The sequence below is a fragment of the Herpailurus yagouaroundi genome, unplaced genomic scaffold, assembly GCF_014898765.1.
Source record: "Herpailurus yagouaroundi ecotype Mexico unplaced genomic scaffold, PumYag 162, whole genome shotgun sequence".
Classification (NCBI taxonomy): Eukaryota; Metazoa; Chordata; class Mammalia; order Carnivora; family Felidae; genus Herpailurus; species Herpailurus yagouaroundi.
The window spans coordinates 12,690,734-12,704,977 of record NW_024412403.1 but is presented as its reverse complement, the minus strand read 5'-3'; the positions used below and the strand labels follow the sequence as shown (position 1 = coordinate 12,704,977).

The 14,244-nt window shown below is 41.3% G+C and overlaps 1 protein-coding gene across 10 annotated transcripts in view; it reads right to left on the bottom strand.

Annotated features, from left to right (window-relative positions):
* Positions 1 to 3,216: 3,216 nt before the first annotated feature.
* SYNJ1 (synaptojanin 1) overlaps positions 3,217 to 14,244 on the bottom strand; it is a 91,148-nt gene continuing 80,120 nt past the window's right edge. For 7 of the 10 annotated variants that reach the window (XM_040484036.1, XM_040484029.1, XM_040484032.1 and 4 more), the window contains 3 exons: positions 13,312 to 13,420; positions 12,860 to 13,086; positions 3,217 to 6,249 (listed from right to left, as the gene is read on the bottom strand). In XM_040484036.1, coding sequence (XP_040339970.1) covers positions 5,452 to 6,249; positions 12,860 to 13,086; positions 13,312 to 13,420 — 1,134 coding nt within the window. In that variant the 3' untranslated portion in view covers positions 3,217 to 5,451. Of the gene's footprint in view, positions 6,250 to 9,162; positions 9,187 to 12,859; positions 13,087 to 13,311; positions 13,421 to 14,244 lie in introns of all 10 variants that reach the window. The other 3 variants (XM_040484037.1, XM_040484039.1, XM_040484038.1) reach the window with 2 other exon arrangements.

The following is a 14,244-nucleotide window of genomic DNA, read 5'->3' as shown; positions in this document are numbered from 1 at the left end:
GGCCATGTCTTACAAATTTGCGCGTAGCTTTTTCTCAGTGTGGTTTCGGTAATCCTAAATTGTACCAAAGACTCTCTCTCGTCTTGGCACGACTCGAGCGGGTTACTGAATTTGAAGACAAAAGGTGGTATGTGTGTGCTCTTGAGCAGTGTGGCTACTTTTCTCTGAATATTTTAGGCGCTGTTGCCTTTCTAGGGTGAAGGGCATCTTATGACCATTTGTACCTAATGAAGCGATGCATTAGGGATGAATGCTGTGGTCTAGATAATAGGTCATTCATGTTGGCTGTTAGATATCAGGCAGCGAGGGAGGAAAAGAACAGATTTTTAGTCTCCTGAAAAAAACCTTTTTTTTTTTTTTTTAAGGCCCTAACAACATTAGAGATACAGTTAAAGTTCCCACACAGCCCTCTCTGATTCCGTTCTTTTCTTCCCTTTCTCCAAAGGTAACTACTATGCTGAATTTATCATTCCCGTTGGCTGTTGTCATACCATCAACACACACGTGTATGTCTCCCTAAAGAATAGAGGATATTTTTCGTGTTTTAACTTTTATAGAAATGTCATACTGTATTGTTTTCTAACTTACACAGTGGTCTGCTGTCCAAATCTGTCACTCCATTCCCGGTGACGATTAGTGTATTTCTAGTTTTTACCATTACGAACATTGCCCGTCCCGTTCCACGTGCGCTAGAATTTCTCCACAAGTCAGATTTCTTGGGATAGAGTATATGGATTTTTCTGGACATGGTTAAATTGCTCTCCAGAATCGATACTCTCTCAACACCAGCGTTTGAGTCCCCATCCTTCTACATGTTCACTAACTCTTGATGTGCTCAGACTGATTTTCCTAAAATTAATGAACAGGGATTTTGAAATTTTATATATCAGTTTTCCTGCGTGTGAGTTTGGTTGTCCTTTGTCCGTCACCATGACTGTAGTTAGTTTGTGGACTTGCAGAGCTCAGGATCTGGCTACTTGTAAAGAGGATAAAAAGATACGTTATAGACGGGGAGAAATATTGGCAAACCACGCATCCAACAAAGTGCGAGTATACAGAAAAGACAAAGAACCCTCAAAACACAACAGTAGGGGCGCCTGGGTGGCTCAGTCGGTTAAGTGCCTGACTCTTCATTCAGACTTAGGTCATATTCTCACGGTCAGTGACATCGAGCACCGCATTGGGCTCTGTGCTAACAGCAGAGCCTGCTTGGGATTCTCTCTCTCCCCCTCTTTGCCCCTCCCCTGCATACGCTCTCTCAAAATAACCAAACATTAAAATAAAATAACAGTAAAAAAAAAACCCAATCCATTTAGAAAATAGGCAAAAGACACATATTTTACCAAAGAAGATATTAGATGGCATGTTCACCATGAAGAGGTGTTCACCATGGTTAGCTATTAAGGAAATAAAGCCACAATGATATATCCTCTACTGAAATGGCTAAAAGAAAAAGTAGTGACAACAGCAAATGCAAGCAAGGATGCAGAGAAGTCGATCACTCATACATTGCTGATGGGAATGTAAAATGGTCCATTCTGGAAGACAGTTTGGCAGTTTTTTAAAGATCCAAGCATCACCTACCCTGTGGTCCAGCAATTGCACTCCTGGGCATTTTCCCAGATAAATGAAAACTTATGTTCACAAGAAAACCTGTACGGGGGGGGGGGGGGGGGCCTAAGTGGCTCAGTCGGTTAAGCCTCTGACTTCAGCTCAGGCCGTGATCTCGCAGTCCATGGGTTCGAGCCCCACGTCAGTCTCTGTGCTGATGGCTTGGAGCCTGGAGCCTGCTTTGGATTCTGTCTCCCTCTCTCTCTCTGCCCCTCCCCCGCTCACGCTTTGTCTCTCTCTCCTTCAAAAACAATAAACATTAAAAAGCAAAATTAAAAAGAAAAAGAAAAAACCCGTATGGGAATGTTCATAGCAGCTTTGTCTATAATAGCCCCAACCCAGATGTCCTTCAGTGGGTGGGTGGGTGGGTGAATGCCTAAACCAGCTGTGTTAACCTCCACACCATGAAATACCACTCGACAATAAAAGACATCTGCAGTCTTGATGAATCTCCAGATAATTATGCAGAGTCAAAAAGTCAATCCCAAAAGGTCACATACCGTATGATTCCATATGTATATGGAATTTATATATATATATATATTTACATACACACACACACACATATATATATACACACATATATATACACATATATATAAAACACTCCTGAAGTGGCATAATTATAGAACTGGAGACTAGTGGTTTCCAGGAGCTAGGGACAAGGCAGGGGAGTCAGGATGGGATCACAGCAGGAAAAGGGCAACACGAAGGATCCTGGTGGTGACGGGAAGTGTTTTGCATCAATGCTGATGTCCTGGTTGTAGTATTATACTATAATTTGTAAAATGTTACCACTGGGGCGGGGGTGGGAAACTGGGTAAAGGGTACCTGGGATCTCTCTGTATTATTTCTTAGCAACTGTGTATGTCTCTCAATCATAAAATCAAGTGTTTCTTTTAAAGCCTATTATTCTGTACCTATAACTTCTACATATCTTCTGTATCTAAAATTATATTGAACATGATTCAATGATTTAAGAATCAAGGTCACTGTTCTGAATAGCAATCATACAGGACTGAAAAAAAGGCAATACTGGAAGGAACTACTAGCCTTGGCCTTGAACTTGGGTCTTTTTAGTCAGTCTCCTGTGTCTGGCTGTCCTTGTGCCTATTTCCCTTCTACCCCCATCATTCATGCTTCATGCATTATTTTCAGGCCAGTAAGACTTTGAATCAGGGCCTCTCTTCGTAATGATGATTTGTCGTCTTAGAAGATTTTCTTACTTTTAGATTATTATATGGAGAAGTAAAATGGATGAAATGAAGTCTTGAATTAAAATACCTGATCTGGGAGGCACATGGGTGGTTCAGTCGGCCAAGTGTCCCGCTCGACTTGGGCTCATGTCATGATCTTACGGTTCGTGGCTTTGAGCCCTGTGTTGGGCTCTGCGGTGGCAGTGTGGAATGCGCTTGGGATTCTCTCTCTCCCTCTCTCTGACCCTCTCCCGCTCATGTGCTCGGTCTCTCTCTCTCCTCAAAATAAATAAACTTAAAAAAACACCCGATTCGACAGCTGATCCCCAAATATCATTACACTTGCATATGTAAAGTTCAAGGAAAATGGCTGAGAAAAGTTCTTCCCTCTTGAGCAAAGTAGTCAGCATGGTAAAGACAAGTGTATTTATTTCATATGACAGCACATTTCACAGATATGTACAGAATGTTTGTATACCACTGACTTTAATACTGCACTTCTATAAAGTATATAGTTATAAATATTGTATGCCACATAAGCAATAAAATTCTTACATATAAACAGCAATCTACTATAGAGAACAAAGAATTCACAAAGAGAGCCTTAGTGTCTAATTTCTGCTCTGCTTTTAACAGAACTGGTAAATATTTTAATAACACAGAATAATGGCTAGTTATTTGCAGCGTACCTTTCACTTTCCTAACTCTGTGCCCTTTCGGCAACTTGCCAAATATAATTTTCCTGGTAAAGGCTGAGCTGCTGCGTGATACGTATGTTTTAGACAGTAGTTTGTACTCAAAAGGAAACATCGCTCACAGAAACCGCAATCCGCACTAGTGAAGCTTATAATGAATTCTTTTTGCTAATGGAGAGCAAATACCACATACACTAATCACATAGATGTTAAAGCCACAGTTTCAAGAAGTTAATTCACATTCTGAAGCACACTGCTTATAGTAATACTGCTGTTTAAAATATACTACTGCTGAAATGATTAGAACCCCCAAAAAGCACAATATAAAACTCACAAGAGTTAGTGCTAACAGCAAATCCTGGCTGTGAAGAGAGAGGATTACTTCTAGAAATATAGTATCTTGGTAACATTTGAGCATTTAGAAAAGTGCTTTTTTTTCCCTACTAGATTTGCTTTAAGTGCAATGCAGTTTGCTGTGCTTTTCCACTTTACATAATCTTAGCCATGAACTCTATTTTGATGTTCTCCCAGTGCACATCTTTAAAGGTTAAATGTGGACGATGGAATTTAGGTGGACATCTATAATTTCCTATAGAAGGAATGTTAATATCAGTCTCAACGGCTGAGGATGATTTTAACTTAAGCTGACAACAAAACATCGCTCACGGAGTTTTCTGTTTGGGATTACGTGATGATACCAAAACACTACATTGTGTAAAAATTCTGTGAACTTCATGAGATAAGAGCAGGGTCAGTTGCATATTGGCAGTGCGGGAGACAAAATCCACAGCTAATTTGAGGGGTAGCCTCTAAAAATGTAAAGCAGCTTCACAGATGTGTTGCGTAGCCTCTGATGGGGACAGAGCACACACGCGGAGTAGATCCCCAACTCCAAGCATTCTGAGGACCGCTGCCTTCCCTGCTATGAAGTTCCGGAGAGAAAGCAGCAAAGGGAAAGTGTGGGAGGGGAATGGGCAACATACACCTTAGTGCAGAGAGAGGGGAGTGCGTTTAGCTCTAACATTCCTCATTGAACTTGGAGGTATGTGCCTTCCTGAGAGATAAGGCCATAGTGCTTTGTTGTATGGGCTGGAGTGTCCATCCACATGACCGTGACCACAAAATAGGCTGCTTCCAGCCCCAAGAACCTCCTCCCGGAAAAAAAGCGTCTGGAGATGCTGGAGCGCAAAGGAACAAAGATGCGGGTCATGTGTGTTTGGGGGAGGGGGATGAAATGGTAGGAAAGTCTGGTTCTGTAGTGAGATGCTAGTTTTGGAAAGAAAATTAACGAACTGTCCAAATTTCATGTATAGCCATCCTTTTGGTAATGAAACACCGAAAAAATAACTCTGTTAGAACGTGTAGGTAAATATTTTGTCTGAGTCCTAAGTTTTACAAATATGTAAGTGTATACATACGTATATATGTGTGTGTGTGTGTGTGTGTGTGTGTGTGTGTGTGTGTGTACCCATGCCTTTTTGTGTTTTAAAGCCATGCCTTTCACAATGGTCTCAGTATAACTCAGATAGCTCTTCGGTAAATACCTGGAAACACCATTGTTAACAAGTATCAAAGAGCAGGCGAGAATGTCAGCTAGAAGTTGTCTGGGCTTTTTTAAGGTTCTTCTTCAGAGAAGACAGAGAATTTCTGAATAAGGACTACTGTCTGAAGTAGTTTTGAGCACTGTTTATGGCTACTCCTCTCTTATTTATCCAAACGGAAACACACCAAAACTCCAGTTAATAATGAGAAGGACTTTTTCCTTATTTCCAATATACACATATTCCAGCTTTGTACACATTAAATAGTGGTATTTCGTGACAACATCAGTGCACTTAACAATTCCATATTGCACATAATGAGGAACTAATGCCCAATTCTTTTGGCTCTCACCTGCCCAAACTGAATAACAAACAAACAAATCCAAAACTGTTTTCTATTGCATAACCTTATCTTTCTGTAAAGTCTAGTGTGGGTGATGCCTTCGATGGCAAGGTTGTGAAAGGAGCTACAGGAGGGGTGGTGGCAGGTGGGGGCAGAGTGACAGGAGGTGGAGGTGGTCGTCTTGATGGCAACACACAGAAAGGAACATTTGTGCCTTTATTCCAGTCATCATCAAAGGTCACGGAGCCAGAGAGCGAACTCGGCTGATTATTCAGTAGGTCTGGACAAGATGACTTTGACTTCCCTTTCACACCAAAGTCCTCCTCCTCCTCGAAGGTTACCCATCCTTTTGGGTTGCTGATTTTTGCCAAAGACTGGCCCTGCAGGTCAAAACTGTCCTTAAAACCATCGAATGATGAAGGCTTGCTATTGTTATGACCAAGAGGCCTCAGGGAAGGGAAAGGACTGCTGGCAACAGGCTCGTCTTTGGAGAGCCACGAACTTGCCTCCAATTCTTGAGACTCGGCTCTAAATGGGTTTCCGGGAGCTGCAGTCCTGTCGGTGAAAGGATTTGTGCTGGTCAAGCTAGTAATAAATGGGTTTGGAGAACATCGCGTATTTTCCTGGGATTTACTCCGGGCTGGAATTGGAGGCATGCAAGTTACAGAACTCAAAGTATTCATGTTACTTTGTGTTGCAGAAGGCAACTGAATCAACCCCTTTGGGTTTGGGGTTGGAGCACGTGATGTTTGAATGGATGACTGAGCCTTGGATACAGCAAGCAGACTGAATGACAGATCTTCAAATGGGTCATTCTTTAAGGGTGATTCCAGTCTGACGGCAGAGACTCCATTTGTTTTCACCTGAAAAAGAGAACACCCAATAATCAGGAAAAAAAAAAGACGTTACTTTTAACAACCCCTCTACGCTTCCTGTCTCAATTATTCATGGGGGGAGGGGGAGGGGGCAAGGATACAAATTTTAAACTTAAACAGCTTTGTATAGTTTGTTACCCTGGTAGTTTAAGTAAGGTAAGACAACTAAAACCTTACTCTTTAAAACCTCCCTACTACATAAACCCCTTTATTAAAGACATTTGTTTAAACCCCAGAGAAGTTAAATAGTTTGTTTCATTCATGCAAGTTCTAATATGATGTAAAATGGAGAACTGGACAGAATTCAGCAAATGACTTGAACATGCCGTTTTATCAAATGTTAGCGTGAACGCAAGAAACCCGTATTTAGAACTTATGCTAGATCTGTAGAATAAACTTCCAACACCTATCGTGATGATGATGTGGTTTCATTGTTTTTTTACATATATTTTTATTTAAAGTTAATGTTACTATGGAAATCAAACTTCATGAATGGAAACTGACTTCATTGGTATGTTTATATTCTTAAGCTAAAGACAATGCATCTTTTCTTTCCTTTTCTACTTGGAAAAATGTATTTTCAAAGCATTTTTTGCCTTTTAAGTTCTCCTTTGTAGACTAAACTCTGCCAATGATGTGACAATATTCCTTAACTGACTTTCCTCATCTTGTAAGAAAAAGTTTCAAAACAGATATGCTCATTAATAACCATACGCAAAGATTGTTTAAAACCGGTGGGCGGTGGGGGGGGGGGGGGGAAGAGCCCATTTTCTATTTGGTATATAATCCGTTCTTTCCATGTGGCAGAGTTGGCTGTGAACTGGCAGGAGGAGTGTCCTGAATTACTTTATGGTCGTAAAAAGTGTGCACTCTGTGCCTAGTTCACAAAGAAGCCAGCTGGGAGAGGAGCATGTCTATGGGACTGAGCAAAACCAACTTCTCCAACTTCTTTAATGGGGAAGAGAACCCTGGTCTTGGGAGCAAAAATTAGCTCACCACATGCTTCATTTTGATTAAAAAAACAAAAGCAACCTGTACATAATTATCGATACTAAGTAGATGACTCGGATATTGACGCCAGATTTAAAGATAAGAAGATAAACTTTTGGTTGAAAAGGGCAGGGGAGGGAGCATTTGGGCTCAAGGCCTGCAATGTAACAAAATGGAGCACCACCTAAAATAAATTTAGAGAGTTGGGAGAGCAAAGTAACTAAATGTTCATGAGCTGTGTTGAAAGAAAAGAGCAGTGGTCCCCACCCACCGAAAAAACATAATTGCATTTTATAGAATAGTAACTTGCTACTTTAACAACAGGGAAGGCTGTTCATTTGCATAAGGCAACGATGGTAACTTCAATAAGTGAGTAACTTTCAAGTATCTGATTGTTTTATTCAATTGTCCTAGAACATACTTCCTAACTGAATAAACAAGTATATTTTTCCCCAAACAACTTACTATGACAATAAATTTGTATAAAAGGGTAAACATGTAACAGACTCAAAACTGTATTCTAAGTTATTAAAGGTCAGCAGATGTGTTTATGGAAATCTGCCTGAAAGACAAATCTATTATAGACATTAACAAATTACAATTAACTCTATATTAGAAATAATCTCTGCATTATTTTTTTAAAGTTAAAAAAAATTTTTTTTTAACATTTATTTATTTTTTGAGAGATGAAGCGTGAGCGGGGAGGGGCGGAGAGAGAAGGAGACACAGAATCTGTGTCTGACCGAATGTGTCAGGCTCCAGGCTCTGAACCCATAGCACAGAGCACGACATGGGGCTCGAAATCACAAACTGTGAGATCATGACCTGAGCTGAAGTCAGACGTTTAACAGACTGAGCCACCCAGGTGCCCCTAAACTTTTTTTTAATGTTTATTCTTGAGGGAGAGAGGGACAGTGTGAGTGGGGGAGGGGCAGAGAGAGAGGGAGACACAGAATCCGAAGCAGGCTCCAGGCTCCGAGCTGTCAGCAGAGCCCAATGTGGGGCTTGAACTCACAAGCCCCGAGATCATGATCTGAGCTGAAGTGGGATGCTTAACTGACTGAGCCACCGAGGTGCCCCCCTGCATTATTTATTAATGCAGCAAAATGGCAGTATCTGATCGAGTGTGGGACCCAATTCCCCCACGGCAGATGGAACGGTCCACAACACAGACATTACAGGAAAGGAGAATTTTATACTTTGCACAGCTTAGAATAATAGCAGGCCTGTGGCAAATAAATGCTTTATGTTTAAATTTATTTTCATATATAAAAAATTTGTTTTCAAGATACATTAAAGGTAATTTGGTAGAAGCAGGATCACTTGAAGTTACAATGAAAGCCACACCACCATCCACTATACTGGAATTAATTTATAATCTAAGCAGGTTTGTGATGAATTAACATGAAAAATGGTGAGGAAGGTGTTGGAAGGACCTTTAAATAATCCTGTTATAATATTAACTTTTATCTTTCTAAAAGTTCTCCCTTACCAAAAATAATCTTGTTACTGAAATTATTTGAAAAAAATTTCCCAAAAGAAACCTAAGAAAAGAAGTTTTGTATTTATGTATTTCTGCCATCATTAAAACCCAGAACCATTTGGTCTTGCCAAACAGACTTTTGTATACCTTCAACCTTCTTGAAGGTACACCTTTTAGTTTTGTTAATTTTCATAAAAAATAGAGCAAAAAAAATATGGTAAAGCATTAATAAGAACAACTAAAACGGTTCCTAAAAATCTGAAATACTAAGAAAAAAACAGGTTTATGGTATGGTAATAGAATTTATTAATGTGGACAGGTGGTTTTAAAAATGGGTGAAACTTTAGATGTATGAAGCAAAAGATTCATACATCTAATGTGCTAAGACAGATGAAAAGCACAGATAAGATTGAGAAATAATCCAATACCTGTTACCCTGACGGTTGCTCCTGCTTTGAGAAAGGGAACACAGACATCAAAGGAAAGAGTTAGGAGGACGATCTGAGACCAAACAGCAACCCTACCGATCCAGTCTTTGAAATACTTTTATTTCTATATTATACACAGAACCCGACAGAGGCAACATTCGCAAGTCACAGCAAGAGTTCAAGAGACAACTCCAATTGTTTTGTAATTTTGAATACAAAAACGTATCGTTGATTAGGTTTCAAACTTTAATTTTGCCAGAGGTTGATGACCAGCCACTTCAAAACAAAAATAATAACCCAAATAGGTTTTTGGAGCTCTAAGATACTTTAAGCAGTCTGTTATGGACTGAATGTTTGTGTCCCCCTAGATTCATATGTTGAAGCCCTAACCCTCAGTGTGATGGTATTTGGAGGTGGGGCCTTTGGGGGGGGGGGGCGGTGACTGGGGTTGGATGAGGCCATGAGAGTGGCCTCATGAGGGATTATGCTCCCGGAAGGACACCGTGGCAGAGAGCCTACTCTCTCCCCCACCGGAAGCACTGAGGAAAGGCCACATGAGCACACAGTGAGAAGGCAGCTATCTGCAAGCTGGGAACTCAACTGTACCGGCCTCCTGATCTCAGGCTTCAAGCCTCTGAACTTTGAGATCACACATTCCTATTGTTTAAGCTACCCAGTTTTTGGTATTTTGTTATGGCAGCCCGAGATGAGTGGGACATAGCCACAAGACAGCCTATGGGTTTATCACCATTAGAGGAAATGTATAAAATGGCAACACTTTGCAGAAGTACTAGCCCACTGAAAATCAGTATTTCCTTTCACAAAATGATCAGGATCCAGACATATTCTATATTACTCAAATTTTCAGAAAGAAGGTACTATCATTAATTCACCTCATAACTTATTAGTTGTAAGGTACAATAATAGAAGAAATTTTGTTGTTTAAAAATGAAATCATCTTTTTGTACCATAGCAGTATTTTTTTTTTAAAAAAACAGTAGGCTCAAAAACAGTTTTGAGCAAATCTTCCCCAATATCTAAAGCTTACCTCATTTTAAAATACCAAAACTCATTTGACAATCGAGGAAGACAACATTCTAAAATGTACTAGGCATTAATAGAGTTTCCTGCCTACTAAACACGAGACTCCTGGACTTAAATGAATACTTCCTTGATGATCTCAGGGTTATGCGTATCAGCTCTGGCAGTGATAGAAGGTAGGAGGTATTAAATAGATCTAGAATGCTGAGATTTTCTACTCGGTCTCTTCTCTCACTGTCAGCTATCACAACAGTATGGCAGTGAGGCTGTTACTCTATCTCCTGTTGGATTTCTGAACTTCAGGTTCTTAGATGATAATCAGATGACCAAGATGCCAGAAGTCGGGCAGATAAGTGAGGCATTTCTATGTTCTGTACATGTTATACGATCATTTGAATTGGAAGGGTCTTTTCTATATAGAACTATCGAGTAAAAAACCATTTAAATAATAATAAAAAGTAGTGCTAGGCCATGTATGTTTTTATGTTTTAAATACCTTGTGTATTTTGGGCAGAATTAATAATAAAGACTTAATAAAAATTATTAAGTGTTCAGTTCTAAGACTATTTCATAGATCACCAAAGTATCAAATATGTTGTATTTTAAATTCTCATCCTTTTCAACTTATAGCCGCTGAAAACAATTGTTAAATTTTAGACGTTCATTATGTTTTGAATAGGCATTATTCTTACGGTTCAAAATTCAAGAGGTACAAACAGGTAAATGCCTCCCCTTCCTTCCAGCCCCCTGGCACTCTAGGAAGAAACCGTTAACCACTCTGTGATTCTTCCCAAAGAGGGTCTGCACACAAACAAGACCCCTGCTCCCCCAAGAAAGAAAAGTGTGTGTGTGTGTGTGTGTGTGTGTGTGTGTGTGTGTGTGTGTGTGTATAATATTTGGAGGAGTCTGAAATCAATGACTGAGGCCAAAAAAATATTTAGAATTTAAAACAAACATCCCTCGTAGTTTCAATGAAGTGAATGACACAAGATTCAAGGACATTCTCTGCCAGGCCACACACAAAGCACATGCTGTCTGCCACCAAATTACCATACCCATTCCAATGAAAAACACAAACCAAAACCATGGACAATGACCTAAGAAAATGATAATGTGGTAGTCATAGGAATACTGGTCCTGTAGTACTTTTGTGGTATGATTTTCTCCTGAGAACTGCAATCTTACTGAACGGTTTGCTCTTTGTCCAGTTCAGAGTACTGTATCTGTGTTCATGTTGGTCTAAGGATACTTAAACTATTACAGACTTTTAGAAATTAAGGTTCTCTTTCCTAAGAAATAGGTGCTTACTTTCTGTCTTAAAACAGTAGTCAAAGCTTGAAGGTGGCTAGTTTGAAAGTGTTTTGCCTTCCAATTACATTTAACAAAATACGATAGCACACATTACAAGAAAATGAGAAGAAAAATTCATGCCTCACTAAAAGTAGATCTGCAGAGAGAAAAGAACAGTGGACATGTATTGTTTGAAGGATTTCTACAGTTTTTATACATTGTCAACATCCTCAATTTTCCGAACTAAAAAATGTAGAATACTTTATGGTATTAATCAGCTTAAGAGAACATTTTATTTCTCTCATTTATATATCCTTCTTTAGTTTTTATAAATGTGACCCACTGTCTAATGAGAAAGTGCTAATTGCTGACAATATTCATTTTAAGACTCGTATTTACTTTAGTATCTGTTTTTCACCATACAGAAGCATAAGAAACTGTTAACTTCTGCCTACTAGCTGGACATATCCAGATAGCTGTAAAAATGGGGGCAAACTAGTATTTATAAATGTGCTTAAGGGGCCTTGTCAGTGAAAGAGCAGACTTCTAAAGCTTTACACATTCCTTTGGCCTTGATGACATTTTTAAGTTAAAACATTAGGATAAAATAAAATGTAAGGCTAGACATCAAAGAATGTTCTTACTAAGCATAGACTTTAACAATTTTACTAGAATGTATATAGCAAAACGAAGTAAAACGGCATCAAATAAAAATAAAACAATTCAACTTGCATGATCACCCCGTATTAAAATAACTCTGTATATACACACCAGAAGTCTTTCCAACGTGAGGTCACACTGGCATAAGACAAATCCTTGTGATCCTAGGTCTGTCACCCACTGAGGCAATGGCACTGTTTTCTGTGTGACACCAGTGAGGTGCCCTTATTCTTTCGATGGTTTGTACTTGGTGAATAAGCCCATTGCTGCCCACCCCAAACAGAAATACCTGAAGACCCCGGTGCCAGCTCGGGCTCAGAAAAGAACCACTGCTTGCACCTGGAGGAACACAGGAATTATTCTCTGTTCACTGGAAATTAACCATTCTGCCAGAGGTAAGGCATCCCTGTCCAGAAAGTGAAAGCCGGAACTAATAGATCGGCTGTGAACAAGAAGAAAAAGAAACTACTGCTGTTCCTCCTACTATACTAAGTAAGTATCCAAAGTAAAGCGGGCATTTAAAAAGATGAAGAAGTCACAAACGCTTTGAATGTGAACAAGATAAAGGAGCCTGGGAGCCCCTGGGAAGTTCCGTCAAGAAGCCAATCCCAAGCTCGCTCTCTGAGAACCCCGGGTCCGAGGGAAGTGGGTGCAAAGACTGTACCAAAGGCATCAAAGGTGCTCTCTGTTCACCAGCGGGCCTCACCTGCGGCTGCGGCGGCTGCGGCGAAGGCTCCGGAGGCAGGCTGTGGGACGACCTGCTCCGAGGGGGCGGCTGCGGCGGGGTTTCCAGGCTTGGCTGGGGGGCGGACTGAGGCAGAGGCGCTGCCACGGGGACAAGGGGCTCCTGCATCTTCTGAACGGGCGGGGGCAGAGAGGGCTGCACGGGGGGCGCAGCCTGAGGCTTCAGCGGTTCGGGAAGAAGGACTGAACCTAAACGATGAGTTTTCAGATGTTAGGCCCGGTCTAGAAAACCACATCCTGTTCTTCCTTTTGTGAGGCCTTGGGAGATTCTAGTCCCCCGCTCCCCCCCCCAGCGGCCTCATGGCCTGTGGCACAAAGAAGGAAGGCTCTCCCTGTTGGAGTCGGTCGTGGAAGGTGAGAGATGACAGAAGGGAGAAGGAAAGGTGAAAAAACTTAGAACGGACTCGGGCCTACCTTTCAGTCCTTCCGGCGGTCTGCTTTGGCTTTCAGGAGCCAGTCTTCCAGCAGATGCCCGAGCGTGGCTCTGTGGGGCACTGATCACTCCGGCGCGGGGCGGGATAGTCTGCGGAGGGGAAACACAACATTTGAGACGCTTATTTTCACGAGATGAGATTTTGTGAAAATAGTTGCTTTTGTATCCCGTCTTGTCACCCCTCTGGCGTTAGCCCCCCTCCTGTTGTGTTCATTGCTTTCTATTTATAGTCCTATAGTCGTACACCTTACAACCTCCCTTTTTGTTCCGGACTGTGTACGAGGCGTCAGGCACAACGTTACTTAAGCGCTCTGAGGCACTTCCATTTCATCCTCAAAATACCCCCCAGAGGCAGGTGCTAAGTTTATCACCTCCATTTTCAATTACCACAAAGAAATGTATACAGCGTTCCCAAGGCCGCAAAGCTAGAAAGGAAGGCCAGGACCCAAGCTCGGGTGCGCGGGGCGGCGGGGCCTCTGCCTTGCCCCACGTGCAGTGGTGCCCTCACAGGGGACAGGGATGGCGTTAAAGCTCAAGAGGAGAGGGAAGATACACATACGTGTAGCAACTAAGACGCTTAAGAAAATCCACACCCTGGGATTTTTTTTTTTTTTTTTTTCAAACACAGAAGGAAAAACTCTTGAATGACTAGATCCAATGTGCTAAATTAATTAAGAGAGACACTGGTGAGGGTCGCTTGGGTGGCTCGGTTGGTTAAGCGTCCGACTTCGGCTCAGGTCATGATATCATGGTGCGTAAGTTCCAGCTCCGTGTCGGGCTCTGCGCTGACAGCTCACGGCCTGGAGCCTGCTTTGGATTCTGTGTCTCCCTCTCTCTCTGCTCCTCCCCCGCTCACACTCTGTCTCTCTCTCTCTCTCTCTCTCTCTCTCTTTCCTTCTCTCAAAAATAAACAT